The sequence below is a fragment of the Lotus japonicus genome, chromosome 1, assembly GCF_012489685.1.
Source record: "Lotus japonicus ecotype B-129 chromosome 1, LjGifu_v1.2".
NCBI classification, from domain to species: Eukaryota; Viridiplantae; Streptophyta; class Magnoliopsida; order Fabales; family Fabaceae; genus Lotus; species Lotus japonicus.
This window is the reverse complement of record NC_080041.1, coordinates 64837983-64863550: the sequence shown is the minus strand read 5'-3', so window position 1 is coordinate 64863550 and position 25568 is coordinate 64837983. Positions and strand designations below refer to the sequence as shown.

The following is a 25568-nucleotide window of genomic DNA, read 5'->3' as shown; positions in this document are numbered from 1 at the left end:
TGGATGGGCAGTTATGTATTTTCAAACATGATTTTTTCTTACACCCTATTCCTAACGTCCACAATTCACGTTCCTTGTGCTAATTGGTTGACAATACCTGAATTTCTATCGTTTTTAATGTGGGGGTCTTTTTATAGCTGCTGGGTTGCATGTGCTTCAAGAAAAGAACCTCATACATGATATTTAAAACCACAGGTATATCTTTATTGATTGTTGCTGTCAATGATTGCATTAGCTTTTCGTGGAAGTTTACTTTCTCCTATAATTTTGTGCACACAAGGGAGAGCAAATGTACAACTTTTAATGTTACTACCTCGTTATAACTCAGATTTACATTTGTGGGTTTGCACTTGCTACTTGGTTTAGAAATGGAGATGTGAGTATTGATTTATTGTTATATCGTATAATCAACTCCCGTTCAAACCCGTAATAATTGTCTGTGTTATTATTGCAAGTACAGTAATTTGTTCATGTTTGAGCTTTTTGTTTTTCTCTATTGTGCAGAATTTACTGTTGGCAACTACTGCAGCTACACCAATAATGAAAATAGGAGATTTTGGGTTTGCCAGGTAGGATGGTTTCTTAGTAAATTAAACAATACAAGCACATGTTTATTCCTCATTAATTGCTGCTATAAGCTAGAGTGACATGTTTCTTGCTTTTTTGTTTGTTGGTTTTTTCGGTGATGTTATTTCTTGATTTTTTTGTTATACAACAAGTAATAGCACGGATCATTAATTTTGGTTTACTAGACACTAAGCTATCTTATTCCTTCTTAGTTTATATTGAAACTAATTGGTAAGTTTAGTAGCTGTTTATAATATATACCTTTTAGTTTTATATGAAAAATACTCAAATAGTCTTCTCATGTGCATTGGCAGTGCCTTGATTTATTGTTGTACTAGGTGAGCACCACTACCGTTGGCAGATACACTATGTGATTCAGCTTATTACATGGTTGGAATGGTAATTGAAAGTCAAAAATATGATGCCAAGGTGACAAGATAGAACTATGATCAAATTGCAACTACTGATACATATTGTTTCTGTTTTCTTTTGTACAAAATAAATAAATTTGAGGCATTATTTTAGGTGCAGGCCGAGTTATGGAGTGTTGGGGCAATATTGTATCAGCTAGTGATTGGGAGGCAGCTATTCAATAGAAATATCAATTTTGCAGGTATGAAGAGGCAAAAGAACATTAACTTTTTTTTAATCAACTTTTAAAAGATTATAGTTACTTATGTATTGTTTTTTATGTTTTCGTAAGCAATATTTTTTTATCTTAAATATCTTTTGTTATCCATTAATATCATTTGTTTTTTCAGCCTTTTCAAAATATTTTTTCAAATGCACCAAAGGCTTCAAAAGAGCTACATTCTGATTGCTTGAATCTTTGCACATGCCTTGTACGTCGAAATCCACGTATTTATTTCAACTATATTTCTTGTGTATTTGTAGTTCTTTTTTCTTCTGTGATGATTTGTGAATGTGTAAAAGTGATGGGTCTGAGGTTGAAATATTATAATACATATATTTTGTATTACAGTTAGAGCTCATGTAGAAAATTTCTCTGAACTTAGACTACAATGTGCAGAAGAGAGATTGATATTCAAGGAGTTCTCCAATCACAACCTCCTACGGGGTTCAAGGTCATAATTTTCTTCTATTTTTATTTCCAATTCATGTATCCATGTTTCATTTTTTTTCCATGTTATAGCTACTTACTTGTTGCAATCTCTTATGTTCTTACCTTACAGGTGATAGGTTAGTGGTGAATATTGAACAGTCGCAGTTATATCAGTCAGAGAGATCAATGGGTCATCAAGTAGATGGCTCTGCCTCATAAGATGTCTTTGTTAAATTTATAGTATCAGGGTGAGTCATTTGCAGATGATCCAGTGGTAGTCAGCTAAAATGCCAAAACCATGCTTTTGCAATAAAAGGATGGGAAGATTACAGTGGGCACTTAGCGTTAAAGGGTCTACTATAACTATTTCAAGTGATGAGCTGGGGTATTATTTTGGTGCTTGCACTCATTTGTCAAACCAACCTCTGGGTCTATTACTCTCTGAATACTGGGTACTCTTTTTGGATTGTTTTCCAGCCATCATTTTTCTTTCCAAATTCCAATCCTAGTTTTGGTATTCAATTTCCCATTTATTGCTGTCCATTGAGAAAGATTATATCTTCAGCTTTCATTATAATTGTTAGCAAGATAAACTCTAATTTGATGAGTTACTTATCTTAAGTATTTTCCACTTGAAGATCCTAACTAAATTTTAGTCGGCATATTCAACAGAGTTTAGTGTGTTAATGTTGTATCCACCACTACGTTAATATATTGATTTGTCAATGTCTATTATTTTCTATTCTCGACGATTAAAATAAAGCAATAAAAAATGTTGTCTTAAAATTTGCAGTTATGTGTAAAACTCATACATTTTCAATGCATGGAAATTAAATCCGAGTACCTTATTTAAGCCATGGTATCCATGTAAAAGTTTTACACCAGGCCACTGACACTGGATTATCTATTGTTGAGCAGATTTTGTTATTCCGGAGGGATGGTTCATTTCTTTCAGCAGTTCATTTAGATGTTCTTATGTATAGTGGAGCTCTAAACTTCAATCCTTTCATATAGTTGGAACCGGAAATGAGGTTAGTCCATTCCTTATTTTATCACATCTTGTAACTCAATATAATTTTTTGTATTGATAATTTAAGGGCTGACCCTTTTGCTGAAAATTATCAATGCGAGTCCCTAAGACGAGAGGGTTAATCATGTGAAAAATGACCCTAAAGTCGTGGAATGCTTATTTTGATCATAAACCCTAGTTGTCATTTCAAAAATGATAAATTGAGTCCCGGCCCTTTTGACGGAAATCACGAATGTGAGTCCATAAATCGGATCCCTAAGCCGAGATGGTTAATCACATGAACAATGACCCTAAAGTCGTGAGATGACTAATTCTCATTATGGACCCTAGTTGCCTTTCGGATAATGATAATTTGAGGGCTAACAGTTTTGATGGAAATCATCATCAAGAGTCCCTCAAATGAGTCCCTTAAACAAAATGATAATTTAACCCTAAAGTCGTGAGATGACTAATTCTCATTATGGACCCTACGTTGCCTTTCAGATAATGATAATTTGAGGGCTAACTGTTTTGATGGAAATCATCATCGCGGGTCTCTCAAACGAGTCCCTTAAACAAGATGGCTCATCATGTGAACAATGACCTTAAAGTCAAGGGAATGCTTTTTCAGATTATGGACCATTGTTTCCTTTCGTATAATAATAATTCCAGGCCTGACTGTTTTGATGGAAATCATCAATAAATAAGTCCCTAAAACGAGATTGTAAATCATGTAAACAATGACCTTAAAGTCATAAGAATGCTAATTCTGATTATGGATCCTTGTTGCCTTTCGATTAATAATTTTGGGTTGACCCTTTTGAAGGAAATCATCAATGCGAGTCCCTAAACAAGTCCCTAAAATGAGATGGTGAATCATGTGAACAATGACCCTAAAGCCGTTAGATTGCTAATTCTAAGTATTAACCCTTGTTGCCTTTTTAATAACAATTTGAGAGATGACCCTTTTGACGGAAATCATCATTGCTAGCCCCTAAATTGAGTCCCTAAATTATGAAGGTTAATCATGTGAACAATGATACCAAAGTCGTGAGATTGCAAAATCAGATTATGACCCTTCTTGCCTTTCAAATATTGTTAATTTTAGGGCGGACACTTTTTATGGAAATCATCAATGCGAGTCCCTAAAACGAGATGGTTATTGAAGTGAACATTAAGACCCTAAAGTCGCAAGAATGCTAATTCTGATTATGGACCCTTGTTGCCTTTTGAATAATAATTTGAGAGATGACCCTTTTGACGTATATTATCAATACGAGTCTCTAAAATAAGTCCCTAAATTATGATGGTTAATCATGTGAACAGTGATACCAACAGTCGTGAGAATGAAAATACTTATTATGGACCGTTGTTTGTTTTCAAATGATGATAATTTGAGGTCTGACCCTTTTGACGGAAATCATTAATGCGAGTCCATAAAACAAGTCCCTAAAGCGAAATGGTTACTCATGTGAACAATGACCCTGAAGTAGTCAGATGGCTAAATGAGATGAATAATTCTAATTTGAGGGCCACACTTCTGATGGAAATCATCAATGCGAGTCCCTAAACAAGTGCCTAAAACGAGATAGTTAATCATGTGACTAATGACCCTTACGCCGTTAGATTGCTAATTCTGATTATTGACCCATGTTGCCTTTTTAATAATAATTTGAGAGATGACCCTTTTGACGGTTGCGAGTCCCTAAATTATAATGGTTAATCAAATGAACAATGATACCAAAAGTGGGGAAATTGCAAATTCAGATTATGGACCCTTGTTGGCTTTCGAATGATAAAAATTTGAGGGCTAACCCTTTTGATGGAAATCATCATTGTGAATCCCTAAAATGAAATAATTAATCATTTGAACAATGACCCCTAAAGTCGCGAGAATGCTTATTCTGATTTGGGACTCTTGTTGCATTTCGGATAATGATAATGAGGGCTAATACTTTTGATTGAAATCATTAATGCGATTCCCTAAAAAGAGTCCTTTAACAATATGGTTAATCAAAAGAACAATGACCCTAAAGTCTCGAGAATGCTATTTGTGATTATGGACATTTGTTGCCCTTCCAATAATGATAATTTGAGGGAAATCATCAATGCGAGTCCCTAAAACGAGATGGTTAATCTTTTTAGCAATGTCCCAGAAGTCGCAAGAATGCTAATTCATATTACGGACCCTTGTTGCCTTTTGAATAATTATTTGAGAGATGACCCTTTTGACGGATATTATCAGTGCGAGTGCCTAAATTATGATGGTTAATCCTGTGAACAATGATACCAAAAGTCGTGAGAATGAAAATACTTATTATGGACCGTTGTTGGTTTTCGAATGATGTTAATTTGAGGTCCGACCCTTTTGACGGAAATCATTAATGCGAGTCCATAAAAAAAGTCCCTAAAGCGAAATGGGTTAATCATGTGAACAATGATCCTAAAGTAGTGAGATGACTAATTCTCATTATGGATACTTGTTGCCTATCGGCTAATGATAATTTGAGGGCTGACACTTTGGATGGAAATCATCAATGTAGTTCCCTACACAAGTCCCTAAAACGTGATAGTTAATCATGTGAACAATGACCCTAGGCCGTTAGATTGCTAATTCTTATTATTGACCCTTGTTGCCTTTTTAATAATAATTTGAGTGATGTCCCTTTTGACGGAAATCATCATTGCGAGCCCCTAAATTATGATGGTTAATCATGTGAACAATGATACCAAAAGTTGTGAGATTGCAAATTTAGATTATGGATCCTTGTTGGCTTTCGAATGATGATAATTTGAGGGCAGACCCTGTTGATGGAAATCATCAATGTGAATCCCTAAAATTAAACAATGAACCTAAGGTCGCAAGAATGCTAATTCTGATTATGGACCATTGTTGCCTTTTGAATAATAACTTGAGAGATGACCCTTTTGACGGATATTATCTATGCGAGTCCCTAAATTAAGTCCCTAAATTATGATGGTTATTCATGTGAACAATGAAACCAAACGTCATGAGAATGAAAGTTTTTATTGTGGACCGTTGTTTGTTTTCGAATGATGATAATTTGAGGTCTGACCTTTCTGACGGAAATCATTAATGCGAGTCCATAAAACAGGTCCCTAAAGCGAAATGGTTAATCATGTGAGCAATGACCCTAAAGTATTGAGATGGCTAATTCTCATTATGGACCCTTGTTGCCTTTCGGATAATGATAATTTGAGGGTTGACCCCTTTGATGGAAATCATCATTGCGTGCCTCTGAATTATGATGGTTCATGTGAACAATGATACCAAAAGTCGTGATATTGCAAATTCAGATTATGGACCATTGTTGGCTTTCGAATGATGATAATTTGAGGGCTGACCCTTTTGATGGAAATCATCAATGTGAATCCCAAAAATTAGATAGTTAATCATGTGAACAATGACCCTAAAGTCGCGTGAATGCGTATTCTGATTTGGGACTCTTGTTGCCTTTCGGATAATGATTATTTGAGGTTTAATACTTTTGATTGAAATCATCAATGCGAGTCCCTAAAATGAGTCCCTGTAACAATATGGTTAATCATGTGAACAATGACCCTAAAGTCGCGAGAATGCTATTTGTGATAATGGACATTTGTTGCCTTTCAAATAATGATAATTTGAGGGCGGACACTTGATTGAAATCATCAATGCGAGTCTCTTAAACGAGATTGTTATTGAAGTGTACAATAAGACTCTAAAGTCACAAGAATGCGTATTCTGATTGCGTATTTTTGTTGCCTTTTGAATAAAAATTGGAGAGATGACCCTTTTGACATAAATCATCATTGCGAGTCCCTAAATTATGATGGTTAATCATGTGAAATGATACCAAAAGTCGTGAGAATGAAAATTCTTATTATGGACCATTGTTGGCTTTTGAATGATGATAATTTGAGTGAAGACCCTTTTGATGGAAATCATCTATGTGAATCCCTAAAATGAAATAATTAATCACATGAACAATGACCCAAAAGTCGCTTGAATTGAGGGCTGATCATTTTAATGGAAATTATCAATGCATTTCCCTAAAACGAGATGGTTAATCATGTGTACAATGATTCCAAAAGTCCTTAGAATGTTAATTTTGATTATAGGTCCGTGTTGCCTTTTGAATAATAATTTGAGAGATGACCCTTTTGACAGATATTATCAATGCAAGTCCCTAAATTATGATGGTTAATCATGTGAACAATGATACCAAAATTCGTGAGAATGAAAATTCTTATTATGGATCATTGTTGGTTTTTGAATGATGACAATTTGAGGTCTGACCCTTTTGACGGAAATCATCAATGGAAGTCCATAAAACAAGTCCATAAAGCGAAATGGTTAATCATTTGAACATTGACCCTAAAGTCGTGAGATGGCTAATTCTCATTTTGGACCCTTGTTGCCTTTCGGGTAATGATAATTTGAGGGCTGAGACTTTTGATGAAATTATCATTGCGAGTCCCTCAAACGAGTCCATATAACAAGATGGCTTAATCATGTGAATAATGACCTTAAAGTCTCTAGAATGCCATGTCTCATTATGCAATATGCACCATTATTGCTTTTCGGATAATGGTAATTTTAGTCCTGACCCTTTTGATGAAAATCATAAATAAATAAGTCCCTAAAACGAGATGGTTAATCATGTGAACAATGATACTAAAGTCATGAGAATGATAATTCTGATTATGGACCCTTTGTTGCCTTTCGGATAATAATAATTTTAGGCTAACCTTTTTGAAGGATATCATCATTGCGAGTCCCTAAAAGGAGATGGTTAATCATGTAAACAATGACCCTAAAGCCGAGATTGCTAATTCGTTTTGTGGACCCTTGTTGCATTTTGAATAATAATTTGAGAGATGACGCTTTTCCCGGAAATCATCAATGTAAGTCCCTAAATTATGATGGTTAATCATTTGAACAATGATACCGAAAGTCGTGAGATTGCAAATTTTGATTACGGACCCTTGTTGGCTTTCGGATAATGATAATATTCGGGCTGACCCTTTTGATGGAAATCATCAATATGAGTCCCTAAAAAAGGTCCCGAAAATGAAATGGTTAATCATGTGAACAAGGTCCCTAAAGTTACGTGAATGCTTATTCTGATTTTGGACTCTTGTAGCCTTTCGGATAATGATATAATACTTTTGATGGAAATTATCAATTCAAGTCCCTAAAACAAGATGGTTAATCATGTGAATAATAATTCCCAAAGTCACGAGAATGCTAATTATGATTATGGACCTTTGTTGTCTTTCGAATTATGATAATTTGAGGGCTGACCATTTTGTTGGAATTTGGAAATCATCAGTGTGAGTCCACTAAAACGAAATGGTTAATTTGTGAACATTGACCCTGATGTCGTGGAAATGATAATTCTAATTTTGGACCTTTGTTGTCTCTCGGATAATGATAATTTGAAGGCCGAAACTAATGCGAGTCCCTAAAACGAGATGGTTATTCAAGGAACAATGACCCTAAAGTCGTGAGAATGCTAATTCTGATTATAGACCCTTGTTGCCTTTCGAATAATGATAATTTGAGGGTTCATTCAAATTTGGTGCGAGACTAGTTTTCTACCATGGTTCCTTTCTTAATTGTACTTGTGTCTTAGTCTCTTTCTGTCATTGTTTTCTTTTAAACCATGTATGTGTATGTGCGGCCTTTCGAAATCATGTGTCGTTTTTCTTAGGCTTTTGTCCATTGCAGAAGAGGCTTTAGCAAACTATATTTCCAAGGCCACCGCTGGAACTGCTGTTGAGTGGTTCTGATGCCTGGAATGAAGGTGATCCAATAACTATTAATTTTTTTAATTCGGAAAATTATTTTCTTATCACACAGAATGGCTAAATATGAACCAAATTGACACCTTTAAATAACACACCCCAAACTGCTGATAGTTTTCTTTGTTAATAAGGGTTTTTCTTCTATTTATAAATTGTTGTGCTTGTATTTATGGATGGCATAATCAACAACAGTCTCTAAAGGTTGCCGAAATCCTTAAAGATAGGCCTTCCCGATATTGTGATAGCTAAGCAGTCGACGTTTTAAATGTGCTTCCCATAGCAAATGGTGGATAGAGCTTCTATATATGCAGGTGAAGCTACTCAGTGTGTATGAATGATGATTCCATTACTTAACGGATTATATGTCTTGCATGGTTGGATTATGACTCTCTGTGACTTCACAAACTAAATCTCTTATTTGCATACTTTACTCCTTGATGATAAGCTATATCACCAATCACACTGTCACCTGCTCATGACTTCTGGTGGTACGCTACAAATCTGGAACAGGGGAAGAAGGTGAGTGTCGTGCCCTTCATTAGCTCCAAAGAAACAAGGGATGATGAAGTCCCACCTGTCTTTTCAACCAAAGTTGCTTAATTTCTTATTTATGTGAATTTGCAGATGGTTTTCTGTCTCCTTGAAGCTGGGAATTAGACAAGCAAGCTTGCTGTGCAGAGACAACTTCAAATCTTGTTGATTTATTTGGTAACTTTTCTCACTTTTCTTTTATTTTGACGTTATGATTTTTATGATAACATGTAAATTGGGAGAGGTGCCTTCAAAGATGTGATTTTTAACCATAAGGAAATGTAAATCTTGTTCTCAGTCCTTTTAATATAATGTTTGTAGTGTTTCTTCCTATTCATTTTATGCAAAAATGTATGTTCTTTTGAACTTGGCTTCATGGAAATGCTATGTATAAAGTTTCCGTGCTTTAGTTGCTGATCTTGGTGTTATCTCTTTCTTTATTGTATTTTTGATTCTTAGAAATATTGTTATTGTGCTTACCTCAAATTTGGTGCCAGACAGTTTTTCTACTATGGTTCCTTTCTACTATGGTTGCCTTTCTGTGTCCTGCTTGGTGCGTATATGTGTGTCTGAGAGAGAGAGAGAGAGAGTTTCTGTTACGCTCTATTGGTTGTGGGTGTGTGTGTCCAAACTGCCCTTACAATTTCTACAAGTATAGAACAACTGATCCAGTTAATTATATCCTCGTTCAGTACATGTTGAACCAGAACAAGCTCTCACAATTCCAGAGATTCTCACAATTCCAGAGATGATTAGTTGAATGAGGAATAAGTATTGTGTATATTCTAATAAATAACCCAAACAAGTAGAAATATACTTATGGTTTGTATAAAGAAAAAGATAAGCGTAAGTTAGAAAATATAAGTGTTGTATATAAAAATAACCCATATATGCCTGACATCCCACTATAGGCAATTCATGACGTGTGCAATCTTTCTTTTTCAGAAATGCTGCACCAGAACAGTACATCATGAGAACGCCAACCACATCTACACCTTCAGCTCCAGTTGCAAAACTGCATTGTCCGCTGTCTCATGGCAGGTTAATCATTTTTTATGAATGATCCATGGCTTTAGAAGATAAATAACTTACTTTATCTTGTCAAAATATTTCCTTATGTTACTTGTCATGGTTTTCTTGTTTCAAACAACTGAATTTATAGTGCTGGTCTAATCGTTCTTCAAATGGTAAGTATCAAATAGTATTGAAACTGATAGCAAGCTTCTATTTCTGTTATTCGAACTAATTGGTCAATTTCCATAATAAGTCCCCTTGATATTCCGTAAGTTAATATTAGTGATTTCGTAGTTAAAATGAGTTTGGTAATGTATTACACCCTTAGATTTGATTGAGTTGATCTATTAAGAACTTCTATTTAATGAAAACCTTTCTACAGGTATGTCTAGATTTTCTACAACCCAACTGACTTTGCACTTAATCAACTCCGAAGTTTCTTTTGCAAAATGCAAATGGTGTGTCTATGTATCTATCTGTACATTCATGGTTTGCGTTTCTCGTACCTTTGCAGTGTCAATAGTTTTTTTTCTTTTGCAATTCAGTGATCGGATTCTTAATTTCTTTGTCAATGCTGATATGCTTCTCGTTAGTTTTCTATTTGCTTACTAATATTCAGTTTATGTGCAGTAACTTAGCATCTCCGGCAACCCTCCAGACTTTATTTTCTATTCGTTTTCGGTAAGCTCTTCACTTCTTGCACTCGTTTTCAAGTTCAAGTTCTTCTTATTGAGAACCAGGTTTAGATAGCAAAAGAAAAGTAAACTGAATTGAGTTTTGTACTGATATTCTAACCAAATACTAGAGGTGTCTCTTAATATATAGGTACTAGAGAGTGAGAGAAGCTAAATACAGGAACTAAAAAATCTAACTAAAAAATCAGTTACAAAGAGTAAACTGACTCATCAACTAACAGCTCGTAACATCCAGTTGACACTATAACTAACTAGCTCTATTCTCTAATAGTACCCCAACTCAAGGTGGGAGAGAAAGAGTTTGTTGACCACATTGAGTTTGTCCCTTACAGCCTCATACCGAGTTGGAGATAGTGACTTAGTGTAAATATATGTCTAGGGTATGTGATGCAAACAGTGTATTGTTGAGAACCTTTTCTCGAACGGAAGAACATGTCTAACTCCATGTGTATTTTTTTTTGTTGGCTTCTTGGTAGTTTTATTGCACTTTTTCATCTTTGGGTAGTCCTTGTTGAGCTTTTCTTGATTGTCTTTGTGCTACCCATTGTTTTGTCATATGTTTGTTTTCCATTTTACCTCTGAAGTTTGTAAAGTGTTTGAAGGGACTCCATAAGACCACCTTTAATCTCACACTTCGTTACATCTTCTAGTGTGGTTTTCTTTTGAGAAAAGGTGGAAAAGAGATAAGAAGCGGAACAAAGTCATAAAAAGTATGATACAAGAGTGAGGGGCAGGTGAGTGAGAGGAAATTAAAAAGAAAAAAGTGAGATTCTCATGTTGAATATTCACTAGTTTGCCACTTTTTCCATTTATTTTACTTTCTTTCTTATTTTCTCCTTTTACAATTGTATTGTTTGTTATAGTACGTTTGTATTAGGAATTCTCATTGTAATTTTTCTTGCTAGATTGTATCTAGGATCAATCTTTGTACTTTATAGTTCCTTTGTATTATGATATAGTTTTGTATTTTTCTTTTTCTCTCTTGTAAGAGGACCTTGGACATTCTTTTGGGATCATATGGTTGATCCCTACATGTTTGCTTTGTTTGTGTGTGGGTGAGTAAATACATTGGACATTGGTCCTCTAGGTTGAAATATTATTCTTTGCAATGTTTCTTTAGGGTTGATTTTGATTGTTTTTGTTCTTTGTATTTCCTTTGGCATTTTGTATGCTCTTGTGATGGCCAGTTTGTTTAGGAGCTATTCTTCTCTGTCTACTAGTCAAGCCATATTCATGGACTTGCAGCATCAAGTCCAAAAGTTGACCATGCATTTAGATGCAAAAGAAAAAGGTGACAATGGGAAAAATTAGAGATTGTTGAATATGCTTTAAAGCACATTATAAGACTCTTAAGAGATTATTAGCTACTATAATGGTTAGGATAATCAAATAAAGAATATATTTCATACAAGATTCTAATTAGTGGGTACTCTTATTCCCTCATCAGTTGCTTTTGAGCAAAAATTATTCCCTCACTAGTATTAGTAGTTGCATAGTTGCACTAATTTAAAGCCATGACTTGTTTGGTAGTAATCAAGTCATATTTTCCTTGTCCATTGGAATTGTCTTGATGATGTCTTGTATAATGTTGTAGCCATGGAAGCTAGTCATGTCTTGCTTGGACATATACAAAGTTATTCTTTTCTTTGATAAGACTTTAACCTTTTATGTGTCTTTCACTAGTGAGGTTTGTATAGACATTAACCTTCTAAGGGAAAGAGGGAGGAATAAAAGAAAAGTCTAATTAAGGGCATGAAAAAAATGATAAAAAGAGAGAGGAAGATACAGTTACATTTGACCTCCTTGTGGAAAAAAAAGGGCAAACGTCCTACATGTTTTCGTGCATGAATTCTTACAAAGATACTTTGCCCATTTATGATAATTCTTTTCCAGCTTTCCCCAAGTATTTTACACATGTGCCCTTATCGTTACATAATATGCAGGAATCTATTGGACGCTTTTCTCATACTAGTGCCTCTTTAGAGCATCTCCAATGCTAGTTCTTATTTCTTAGTTCTTAACATTATTCATGTGGGCCCGTATTGCCACATGTGTTTAAGCAACTCTCAAGCAATTTTGCTCCAACCATGAGTCCTTAGTTCTTAGTTCTTACCACTATTCATTTGGTCTCACCAACCACATTATTTATACTTTTTATTTTCATAAAATAATAAAACAAAACTCATAAAGTAATAAAGTAATTTGAATGAGAGAGAATTAATTAATATTTTAAGCTAAGAACTCAAAAAGCAAAACTCCATATATAAGAACTGAGTTCTTATTTTTAAGAACTAAGGAGTCCATGTCAGCACCTCCAATGGTAAAGTTCTTAGTTCTTAGTTCTTAACTCCAAAATAAGAACTAAGAACCTTGCATTGGAGATGCTCTTAACTCTTATTTCTTCATTTGATCTTATTAGTTGGATGAAACTTATATACTTTATTTTGAATTTTTTTTCAATCCCTTAAACAAACACTACCTTGCTTACCAATATACCAACATCTTATTAGTATTTTTCTTTTAAATTTCATTTTTTCTTAGAATGTTATATTTTAAATTAGTTTAACATCCTAACTTGAATCAAACAACAACTAATCGAGTAGGTCAAGAACTCAATATTGAAAAAAAAAATGAACCTTGAACCTGTACAAACGCAATTAACATGAACGTTTTTTTGGTAGTTTAGATTCATTTTACTCTTAAAAATCTCTCTATGCTAGGGATGGCAATGGGTAGGATCGGGCACGGGTTTTACAATTACCAAACCCAAACCCAAATCCCAGAACCCAAACCCAAACACAAACCTTATGGACGATAAAATGAAATTCATGGCCAAATTCATTGGGTTTCGGATTTACCCGAAACCCAAACCCATTAGTTACATAGCAACTCAATCCAAAACTTACTTTCATATAAAAAAAAAGTGAAATTCATAGAAAAAAAAAAAAAAAATACTATTCATCATCCTCATCCATCGCTAAAGTGAGACAATAGTTTAGAGTTTACTTTCTCAAACATACAAAAGTACAATTAATCATCAAACACTAAGAACAAAGTTTATAAATATATATATGCATGAGGGTTTTTTTGTAATTTTGTTTTCAGGTATCTTTGGGTTCGGGTTTGGGCGGGTATGGGCACGGATTTAACTAATATCAAACCCAAACCCATAAATGGCTACAGTAACGGGCAAAACCCAAACCCAAATCCAGTCAACTCGGATTTTGCCCGTCAAATCGGATCGGGTTTGGGCGGGTACCCATGGGTTTGGGCAAAATTGTCATCCCTACTCTATGCTCGCCTCATGCATAACAGTCTCGTGGTAGCTTTAGTGCTTGTATCTGGGTGGGTCTTATAAGCATACGACTCACCCAGTCCACCAGCCCATAGACATTGTGCTCGAAGTATGAGAGCAAAGATGTCTTTATGTTCTTGGGCTAAATTCAAGTTACGTGAAGACATGCTTTGAGGATAACCCTTTGCTTAGCGGTCACGACCAATACCCTAGAGTGTCCATACATACAGATAGGATTCTTCTTTAGAATCAACTTTTACCCCGTTGTCGTGGCGCCTACAACATCAATTAATTCTTTAGGATTCTTCTTTACACTCTCATTTTCCTACACAAATTTTATGTAAACATCAATTAATTAAATTTATGATCAAGTTATCCCTGCTAGTCGGCTCATGCCCTTCATCCAGGTTTCATATGTGAAGCAATCGACAGATCCTTTCAACCCAAAGGTCATCTTAATTGTTGACACATGCGACGCGAGCCCCGAGACTTTGCCATCATTAGCATTGATGGCGTTTACTCTATCATGTGTGACCTAAGGAATCACCTCGTTTGGTGAAACCCCATGGGTTAAGACATGATGGTTCGCCCCCTTCTCGCTCTTTAATCCCTTTCTCTATAAAAGCCAAGTCATCTTCATTTCAAACCCGATTCCTTGACCGCCAAGATAGTTTGTTTTCCTTTCTCCCCTGTCAAGCATGATTCATCACTGTCCTTTCTTCTCCTCTCCAGTTTGTTTACTCCATCTTCTCTACTTTTCTTTCCATTTGAATCGTATGTTCATCTTTTCTTTCATCTGTTCATCTTCTTTTTCTTAAAAACCCCCTAGAAACTTTCCTGAGATTTGACTGGTAGACTTAAAATAGGTAACAAATCAATGTCAGTCTATATGGGGTCTCTCCGATGCTAGACTGCACTATTGTGTTATAAACGCACATAACTCTTGGTAATTCTTCAGCCCACAAAACCTTTGCCTAAGAGGGACATTTGTTTTAACTAGAACGTGAAAGCTTTGCAAGTAAGGTTGTAGAAGCCTTGCTGTTATCAGCACAACCAATGAGACCTTTTCAATCTTCTGATATCGAATTTGAGAACCTAGATCTATCTTTACTTTAGATGATCTTCTTGACTTGAACCTTGTAGATGATATGATTTTAAGGATTCTTTTATTCCATTATTTTCTTCAATAAATAATCTTTCATATAGGCTAGATAGTCTTATGTGAATGAACTTAGCTCATCGTCACAGAATAAATCCTTTATATGACTTTGAGTGCTTATGGTTGCTTTGTATGATAGATATTGTAGCTTGTATCTTCATCTATATGACATGTGATATTTCGTACCTATTATCGATTAAGATTTTGAGTGACATTATATTGTTAGCTTTTATAACTTTGCCTTCTGTCATCATTAAAACTAATAACAAGGCTTTTTCCATAACAAATATTTCATGTAGCTCAATATTGTAATTGTGTTTAAAAATAATTTTCAAACAATATGAAACATTGTACATATAATAGGCTAGTTGTGGAGCCACCCTAGGTATTGGTCGTGACTGCCATTGGAAGGGTTTTCTCCAATTTTTCGCTATAGTTCAGGGACCCCAAATTTATTTAACCCTATGTTTTTCTAATACACTTCAAGAACCGATTCTTAGGCTGGTCTTAAGCCAACCATTGCTGTCAATGAAGCTAAAACTTATCATCCAATTAATTGTTGATAAACCCAATTTCCCAGTCCATTTGATTCGCTGGGAAGAGCTAGAACCTGGTCCAAAATTGTTATACTTTGCGAATATTGGGTGACCCCTGTAAAATTAAAATTATTCATATAGATCAAAATCTGAATACCCAAGTAAGCAAATAAAACAAAATGATAAAAATATAAAAAATGAAAGCTAAAATATTCGCATACTTGTATATCTGAAGGAATTTAAATTGGTTTTATGCGTTTTCTAGTTTTGAAAGAAATAGAAAGGCTTAATTGCAACTTTGGTCCCCGACGTTTACCAATGCCACGATTTTGGTCCCCCGCCTAATTTAATTACATGGATGGTCCCCGACGTTGTAGGTCGTGTGCAACGTTAGTCCTACCGTTTATTTCTTAATGGAGGAGACTTACGTAGACGTCTAGTTGGAGAGAAAAATGAGGTATGAGGAGAGAGGGAAGCACGTGAGTATCACTTGAACTCACGTGAACCTTATATGAACCCATTATACCCAAATCTGAAACCCTATGGATCTAAATCGTGTTACCTTCTTCGTTCTAGGGAGGTCAGGGGTTTGGGTATAATGGGTTCAGATAAGGGTCACGCTTCCCTCTCTCCTCATACCTCCTTTCTCTCTCCAATTGGACGTCCACGTAAGCCTCCTCCATTAAGAAATAAACGGTAGGACTAACGTTGCACACGGCCTACAACGTCGGGGACCATCCATGTAATTAAATTAGGTGGGGGACCAAAATCGTGGTATTGGTAAACGTCGGGGACCAAAGTTGCAATTAAGCCAAATAGAAACTATTTGTCTTCATATTTTCTTTGGTGTTGGAGCATGGTCAACTTTATTAACAATGCAATAGGAATGTATTTGAGGAAGAAAATAAAAGGAAGGGAAGAAATTGGTTTCAATGTACTTTATTGGAAAAGTAAATCTTCTGAGCATTCTATGTGGAGAACCTGTTTGGATACATACTCATTAAAATTTTAGAATTTTTCTACTAAAAAAACATTATAAGCTAACCAATCATATTTAAAATAGTAAGTTAAGAACTACACACAATTTTTTTACTATAAATGGTACTACTAATCCACCATAAAGTTTAACAAAATGCCTAAACTTACAGTTCAAGTGTTTATATTGCATATTGTAGGTTAAGTTTTTACAGATTAGTAAAATATAGGCTTAATACATCAGAAGGCCCCTGAAATTGTAAAGGGAATCAGTTCCAGGGCCTGAAAAATTTTCGCATCAAATTGGGTCCCTAAATTTTTTTTTTTTAATTCAATTAAGGCCAAATCTCAATTTTGTCCTAGTCATCAATTACACGTGGCTTTTAAAAATAATTTTTAATTCCAACTCAATAATTTAATCAGAAAAAAAATTAAAAACTCAATAAATACCTGATCTAATAATCTTTAACTAAACAAGGGTGCTTTTAGTAATTTTCAATAACTAAATATATTTAAAAAATTAAACCCTAAAAGCAGAAGCAGAAGCAGAGGAGGAGCAGGAGCAACGTGCGGCGGCGTGTTTCTTGGAGCGGAGATGGAGAAGGAAGATAGCAGGCTGAGGCACGTAGTTTCGTTTGAGAGGTTAACAGAAGTTCAGTTCATGGCGTGTTTCCGGTTCAAGCCAAGGTGGATGGCGCAGAAGATGAGAGGGGAAGCGAGATTCTGTTAAAGACGCGACTTCTGTTGGTTGAAACCAAAGATGGATCCCACATGGAATCCGATCCTCTACACCATGTTCCTCCCTCTCCCATGCTCTGTTTATCAGCGCCGGGACCGATCCGTTTAAAACCTTCCACCTTTCGCCTCCTCCTTCTCCTAATTATTTTCTTCCCTTTGCGCCTGGGAGCGAGATCGCAGGAAGGGGAGGAGATTGACGAACATGGCGCGATGGATCCATCAACAAACACCAAAGATCTCATCTTTTTTGCATTTCTGGGTGATTTCTGTTACTGGGTTTTTCGTCTTTCTCAGCGGCGACCAAGCTTCGATCTTCACGAGGGGTCATGGTGAAAATCGACGGTGACAAGAGGAGGGGTTTCAGTACCAGATGGCTTTGGCATATGCTCCCTGATCTGCATCATCACCAGAGTGTCTTGAGGTCGCCGGTGTGGAAAAGAGGTTGGATCTCTGCTATGGCTGGTTTAAATGGCTAGGAAAGAAGGGCTGGGACGGAGGAGGATAAGATGGTGGTGGTGATCAGTGTGAAGGTGGATACGGTGGTGGCAGTGGTGGTAGTCAGTGGATCTCTGCTATCTAACATAATCTAATTAGGGTTCAATTTGGGGGAAGATTTGAGATTTGGTTCAATTTGGGGGTGAAAATATTTTAATTAGGGATTGGTTATAAGGATTATTAGATTAGATTATATTATTATATTAGTTTATTAGTTAGATTATTAGATTGTTTAGTTAAGGATTATTAGATTAGGTTTTTTATTAAGTTTTTAATTTTTTTTTCTGATTAAATAATTGAGTTGGAATTAAAAATAATTTTTTTTAATTTAAAAAAAATTATAAAAGCCACGTGGAATTAATGACTGGGATAAAATTGAAGGCTGGCACACTTTGGCCTTAATTGAATTAAAAAAAAAATTCTAAGGACCCAATTTGATGCAAAATTTTTTCAGGCCCTGGATTTGATTCCCTTTACAATTACAGGAGCCTTCTGATGTATTAAGCCTAAAATATATTATGATAAGTTGTGCCAGTTCCATCGATAACACAATTCTTAAAAACAAATCCACTTGATTGGTAGGGACTTACCCTCCCTTGTGCTGTGATAATACCAGAAATTCCTGGAACTAGAGGTGCCGCAATAACAGATATGGTACAATCCTGACTCAGAATAACTTCTCCATTGAATTGATTTTGGCTTTAAAATAAAATACAGAATAATTTTCAAACATGCATTTAATTTCTTTTCAGTTTCAAGTCTGCCAATATATGGAGATCACAAACAAACATTCAATTTTTTTACTTTTTCTTTTTTGAACAATGATTCGCACAAGTTTAATCAAAATCATATCCTAATAGTAAACTATGAAGAGTAGCACGAGACTAGCGTTCTTGTATGGACACGACAAATTCCTAAAAAATATATGCTTCCCATCAATCATTGCATAATGTAACTGTAAGGGTAATAAGTAAAGGTGAATTATGTGGTATCCAGAATTTTTTATGGGTGTGATACCCAATGATATTTTAAGTTATAATTTTGTTGAAAAAAGGCGAAATGATTTATTATTGAAATTCTTAAAAGTTTAATGATCGACTTAATGAATTAATAACATTGACTTTTTAAGTTTGTTTATGTTATATAATGCATAATTCAAAAATTAGGGTTTTTAGTTCAATTTGCAATTATGAGAGATCATTTAAACCTCCAAATCTTCCTCCATCCTCTTCCTCTAAATTTAAATTGTATGTTTGTATTAGTCTATATCATGTTAGGTATCACGCCTCGATCTAGCTTAAGGTACCACAACAAGCACCAAAAGTAAAGCCCAAGTATTTATATTTTAAGTTGGTAAATAACCTACCTAAGTTGTATACTCACACAGTTATGATATGTAGATATCGAACAATATACGTACATATTTAATTTTTCTCTCTATCTCTCACTTATCACATCATATATCACATTTATTATGTTTTTTATATTCAAACTCATGATCAATACCTTAATGTGATGTGTGCATGCATTATTTTCATGCATTTTGGATTGAGATGCCCTAAAAATATGTAATTTGCATCCCTAAGACATGTCCTCAAGACCTTTTATTCTATCGATATTTTTCTTTTGTATATAAACACACACCCCACATTGTCTTCTTTATCATGTCATGGAAAGAAAAGGAGAAACAAAGGAACATAACATTACTACCTTGTATAATGACCAGTCATCACCAAAGATAAAATCAATAGCACCTTGAATGGTACAAGACTTGTAGTAATGAGTTCCACGATTATCAAGGCAGCTACTGCACGTCGTTTGAGTTTATAATTCTTGTAAGAATTTTGTTCAATATGCATATCAAACAGAGAAATTATGTCACAAACAACAATATTTTATTTTGGGTTGATGAAAAAGACTAAAATCCAATTGCTTAAACAAAAGAATGCACAAATTGATGAAAATGACTATGATTTTTCTCCTGATTCAAGGGTTTGGAATCTTTCGATTTTTATCTAGGTATTATTATTAGTTTTTCTGAAGAAACTTGGAAATATATTAACAATGCCAGCTCAATTAATGAAAGCTAGGTCAGCCTCTGCCGTTATCAAATTAATGGTTGGACTAAAATTGCTCACGACACAAACGTTGGGGATTAAAATTGCTCGTTTTAAAATAAGAGGACCAAAATTGCACAATCGTGAAACATCAGGGACGAAAAGAGGAATTAAGCCTTTTATTTTTTAAAATTAGTTATCGATTTCAATTTTTTTTAAGTTAGTAAGGACATGTTTTTTATTTTCTTGGTTTCATTTTTGCTATCATCGCCTCTACCACCTGTAGCTACTGCTGCTACCGCCTATCGTCGCTGCCACAACCGTCACCACGAACGCCACTGCCACCGCATCCATCATCATCGTCGCCACCGTTGTCGGTGCCACCACCACCACCGTTTTTCATTCGTTCTCGGAAAAAAACTATGAGAGAGAAAGGTAGAGAGAGAGAGAGAGGGATGGAGAATGGAGGCAGGTGGGAGAGAAGGGACGAGTAGGATTCAAGAACAAGGTTACTCCACCCAAAGTAGCAGATATCACGCATTTTTTCTTCTCTAACTTCCCTGATCACTGGGGAGTGAAGGAACTATGGCAAGTTTTCCAAAGGTATGACAGGGTGTGGGATGTATTTGTATCATAGAGGAGAGACAAGTTGGGGAGAAGATTTAGGTTTGTCAGGTTTGCTGATATCAAAAATCCAAGGAGACTGGAGCAAGAACTGAACACCATTCTGATCGGTAGTATGAAAATGCATGTAAACTTCCCCAGGTTTGGCAAGCGACCTGTGGAGGGTGAGGTGAGAAGGGTGGCTAGTAGCAAGAGTGATAAGGATGGAAAGGTACCAAGTGTAACACGAAAGGCCAGCGAAAGGACAACGAAATCATATGCCCAGGTGGTTTCCTCTGATGCAAGTCCTCAGGGAAATAATCAGGTTGAGCGATTGAGGCAGGAGTTGAGTGCACCGGAGGAGTGGCATGGCCCAGTTATTATGGAAGGGGATGAATGGCTTAAGAGAAGTGAGGTGGGAGTTTTGAAGAACCTTGATGTAGTTCCTTTACTACAGGACGCGACCATGTTATCTGGTTTTAATCATATTCAGGTTCGTTATCTTGGTGATGACAAGGTCCTATTAAATGGTCCTGAGGGATTCAACCTAGAAGCGGCACTCTTTGAGTCAGAGGACGTGTTTGATGTTGTGATCCCTTGGTCTCCGTCAGTGATTACTGATCATAGAGTATCTTGGGTGCGGTGCTTTGGTTTTCCTTTGCACATGTGGACAAAGGACTGTTTTGATGAATTAGTTCGTTCGATCGGTGTGTTGGTCTCCATTGATTCTAACACGACATCCTTCTCCAACTTGGAGTTTGCAAGATTGTTAATCTGAACAGACTCGCAGGGTCTGATATCACTTTTTCAAAAGGTGCGTGTGGCGGGTGTGGATTACTGTATAAGGATTGTTGAAGAAGAAGGTGGGGTGGCGAATGGCTCCTGTCGTTGTACAGGTGTAGAGCAGGCAACAGATGATGAGGATTAGAGCTGCACATGGGTTGGGTTGGATTTTTAGCCTAATCAGGATCCGAACCGATTAAAACAGTTTGGGTTGGGTTGGGTTGGGTTGGATTGGATTTTTTGAATTTTCGCCCTTAGACCCGAACCAACCCAACCCGATGATGTTCGGGTTGGTTGGGACGAGTTGATCAGATCGCTATATTAAAATAATAATAAGTCTAGAATATTGAAAAAGTATTAAAAAATTGAATTTTTTTTTATAAACTTGTACTAAATGGAATCAATAGTACGACATAAATGACAAATAACCAAATACCATAAAATTAAGTACAAAATTAGGAGTGAGGAGTTGTTGTTGGGCTTGGAGTAGAAGGAAGATCGTAACTAAAGAAATAGTAATTAAGAAAGTGAAAAGTAAAGATGTGAAATAAAACTATTAAAGTTTCGAATTTTGCATGTGGATTAAGTAAAATTATTAAATATATATTAAATAATGTAGTATAGTTATATGTTTGGATTTCGGGTTGGGTTGGGTGGATTTTTATTTGAACCGATATCCGATCTGAAGATGATTGGATCGTAATAAAATTCATCCAATAGATTCGTTAGTCCAATCCAACTCGCATTTTTTCCATTGGATCCGATTGTATTGGGCGGGCTCATTGGATTTACCCGGCCTTTCATGTGCACGAACTGTTTTGATGAATTAGTTCGTTCGATCGGTGTGCTGGTCTCCATTGATTCTAACACGACATCCTTCTCCAACTTGGAGTTTGCAAGAGATTGTTAATCCGAATAAACTCGCAGGGTCTGATATCACTTTTTCGAAAGGTGTGTGTGGCGGGTGTGGATTATTGTATAAGGATTGTTTAAGAAGAAGGTGGAGTGGCAAATGACTCTTGTCGTTGTAAGCATGCAACAGATGATGAGGATGAAGACTCAAGATGGTCATTTGATGGCTCTTCTCAAGGATGGGCTGTCGAATGCTTCAGGTGGAGACGCGGTGAGGATGTAGGTGACTACGATGACAGCGTTTCTCCTACTCAGTCGTTGGATAAGAGCGCCCCAGTCGACGATGGAAATGAGCCTAATGATCAGAATGGCGGCGATGACGGCGGATCGGTGGGGGAAAGTAACAACTTGCAATTTTTGAATGGAAAAGTTATTGTGGGGGAGAAAATTAAGGCACCAATCATGGGTGCGTTAATTAATGGCACTGGTGACACCTTAGCGGCTGAGATTTCGGTGGAAACGGTGCAAAATGGAATTACAAATGATCATGGTAATGATTGCAATGATTCACATGTGGATAAATTGGTGGACCCGGTGGAAACAAGTTTAAAAGCACACGTGGGGGATAGTTTAGTAAAAAATAAAGAGGGGATCTAGGTGGGAGAAAAGGACGTTCTTGGGCCGGTTCTCAATACCCGACCCAGAGACTTGCCAAAAGAAAACGGGTCTGGAGTAGATCCCCAACCCCTTGGCTGTAACAACGACCAACGACCCACGAAGGAAGATGCCAAAACCGCAACTTGCGGACAAGAAATATGAGGCGGTGGACGCCGCTGATGTACGACTACACACAGGTGGTGGCCTTGCTGCGCGTCAACATCCAGGTGGCGGACGGGGGTCGTCGGTCTAGACCCAAAACCGGTTTGAGGTTCTACTGAGGAGGGTGGGTGCGACGGTGTTTGAGGGAGGTGCATATGATCGCAAGGCAGCGGAGCAGAGTGGTCAAAACGCTTCTGAATTACGTAAGAACATTCGACGCCGCTGTTATTCTGCTTGCTCTTCCATTCTGATTCTGTTATTCATAATAGTTTTAAAGCTCACTGTATGGGAAGTGCCTCTTCTGAGGCCAAAGCAATTTGGACTTTGGGGAAAGAAATTGGTGTTACTTCTTCTGGCAATGATGATGAGATTATCAGTAGGCTTGCAACTTTTGAACAAAGGGATGCTGCTGAGGGTGAGGCTTTGCGTGGCCAGCCTCATGTTATGGGTCAGACGAGTTGTCAATGAAGATTCTTTCTTTGAATGTCCGGGGGGTGGGGAACTCAGCCAAGAGGTGGGTGATTAGGGAGATTATCTATAAAAACCATGTCAAATTGTTGTGCGTGTAAGAAACAAAGAGTCAGCGTATTGAGAGGAGGATGTGTAGTCAGATTTGGGGTGACAGTGACTTTGAATGGAAGTGTATCCCGGCGGTGAGTAGGGGGTGGTTTGCTCTGTATTTGGAAGAAGGACTTGTTTGTTCTTGAAAGCTGTGTAGAAGGGCCATGTTATTTGGGTTTGATTGGGTGTTGGGGTTCTTCTCAGCATCGGTGTGTAATTGTTAATATTTATGCACCGTGCAATTCAGTGGATCGTCGTGTCTTGTGGGAGGCGTTGCTGGTTTGGAAGCAGAATTGTCAGATAGAGGCTTGGTGCCTTGTAGGTGATTTTAATGTTGTCAGAGCTATGGAGGAGAGGAGGGGGCGTTCCAGGGAGCTGGCCACTCAGAGACGTGACATGCAGGACTTTAATGATTTTATTGCGGGAATGGAGCTCTTTGACATTCCTCTTGCAGGTCGGAAGTTCACTTGGCGTCGACCGAACAATCAGGCACAGAGTCGGTTGGATAGATTTGTAACCTCAGCAGAGTGGAATAGTATATGGCCAGATTTCTCCCAGCTAGTGCTAGACAGAGATATTTCTGATCATAGTGCTCTGTTATTGCGCCTGGCGTTTCAGAATTGAGGTCCAAAGCCTTTCAGGACCCTTAATTGTTGGCTTCAGGACTCTAGGCTAGCAGCTTTTGTAGAGGCGTCTTGGAAAGGTATGCATGTGACTGGTACAGGGATCTATGTGCTTAAAGAAAAACTAAAGGGACTTAAGGGGGATCTCTGGAAACGGAACAAGGACAATTTTGGTGATTTGAGAAGCAGGAGGGAGGTGGCAGTTAGCAAATTGAATGAGCTGGATGTTAAGGAGGAGGAAATGGGACTTACTGATGAGGAGGAGGCAACCCAGAAGAAGCTACTCACTAAGTTATGGTCGGTTCTGAAATACCCTGAATCACTTCTATGTCAGAAAGCAAGATCTAAGTGGATGGCGGAGGGAGATCAGAATACTAGCTTCTTTCACTCGACGATAAATTGGAAGAGGCGTGCAAACTCCATAGTTGGGCTTTGGATTGATGGGGTGTGGGAGGAGAGGCCATACGCTATAAAAGATGAGGTTAGTCGTTTCTCTGAAAACAAATTCAGATCTGATTCTTGAACAGGCCAAGCTTGGAAGGTGTTCACATTTAGTTGTCGCCTGCTGATAATGCTGGGTTGTTGGCGTCATTAGAGGATGATGAGATTAAAGAGGCGGTTTGGGTGGAGATAAGAGTCCGGGACCAGATGGTTTTAATTTCCCCTTTATTCAGAGGTTTTGGGAGGTGCTGAAGGAGGATTTTATTAGAGTTGTCATGGGTTTCTGGGGAAAGGGTGTTTGGCCCAGGGGTTGTAATGCATCATTTATTGCTCTAGTCCCTAAAGTCAAGTCTCCGCAGAGTTTGAATGAATTCAGGCCAATCTCACTGATAGGGTGTATTTTTAAGGTGGTTTCAAAGTTACTGGCTGGTCGTTTGAAACTTGTTCTTGGTAAGCTTATTGATTCCAGGAAATCAGCTTTTCTCGGTGGGAGATGCATGTTGGACAGCGTGGTGGTTACTAATGAAGTGGTTTATGAAGCTAAAACTCGCAAGAAGCCAGTCATTTTTTTTAAAGTTGATTATTAGAAGGCTTATGATTCTGTCCAGTGGGCTTTCTGTTCTATATGATGAGGCGTATGAATTTTGATGAGAGGTGGATTAATTGAGTGAGGGGGTGCTTGGAGTCGACATATGTGTCGGTTTTGGTGAATGGTAGTCCCAGTGGCGAGTTCAAGATGGAGAAGGGTCTTAGGCAAGGAGATCCTCTTGCTCCTTTCCTATTTTTGATAGTGGCACAAGTACTGAATGGGTTATTTATGAATGTTGTGACGTTGGGAAAATTTAAAGGGGTCAGAGTGGGCAAGGAGGTGGTGGAGGAAGTGTCTATGCTCCAATTTGTTGATGATACGATCTTTATGGGTGAGGCTTCTTTGCAGAATG

At 37.0% G+C, this 25568-nt stretch overlaps 1 protein-coding gene and 1 pseudogene across 1 annotated transcript; both read left to right on the top strand.

Annotated features, from left to right (window-relative positions):
• LOC130738766 (protein VAC14 homolog) overlaps positions 1–11822 on the top strand; it is a 34807-nt pseudogene extending 22985 nt beyond the window's left edge.
• Positions 11823–24268: 12446 nt separating this feature from the next.
• LOC130742609 (uncharacterized) lies at positions 24269–25214 on the top strand. Its single transcript, XM_057594709.1, has 2 exons — positions 24269–24667; positions 24861–25214. The coding sequence occupies exons 1-2, from the start codon at positions 24269–24271 to the stop codon at positions 25212–25214; spliced, it is 753 nt and encodes a 250-aa protein (XP_057450692.1).
• The last annotated feature ends 354 nt before the right edge of the window (positions 25215–25568 follow it).

What these genes read in the sequence shown, in the direction of transcription:
- LOC130742609 (XM_057594709.1), top strand. Translation starts at nt 24,269, where the DNA reads ATGCATGTGACTGGTACAGGGATCTATGTGCTTAAAGAAAAACTAAAG. An exon ending in CATACGCTATAAAAGATGAG is followed by an intron (nt 24,668 to 24,860) that starts GTTAGTCGTTTC and finishes CCCTTTATTCAG; the next exon opens with AGGTTTTGGGAGGTGCTGAA.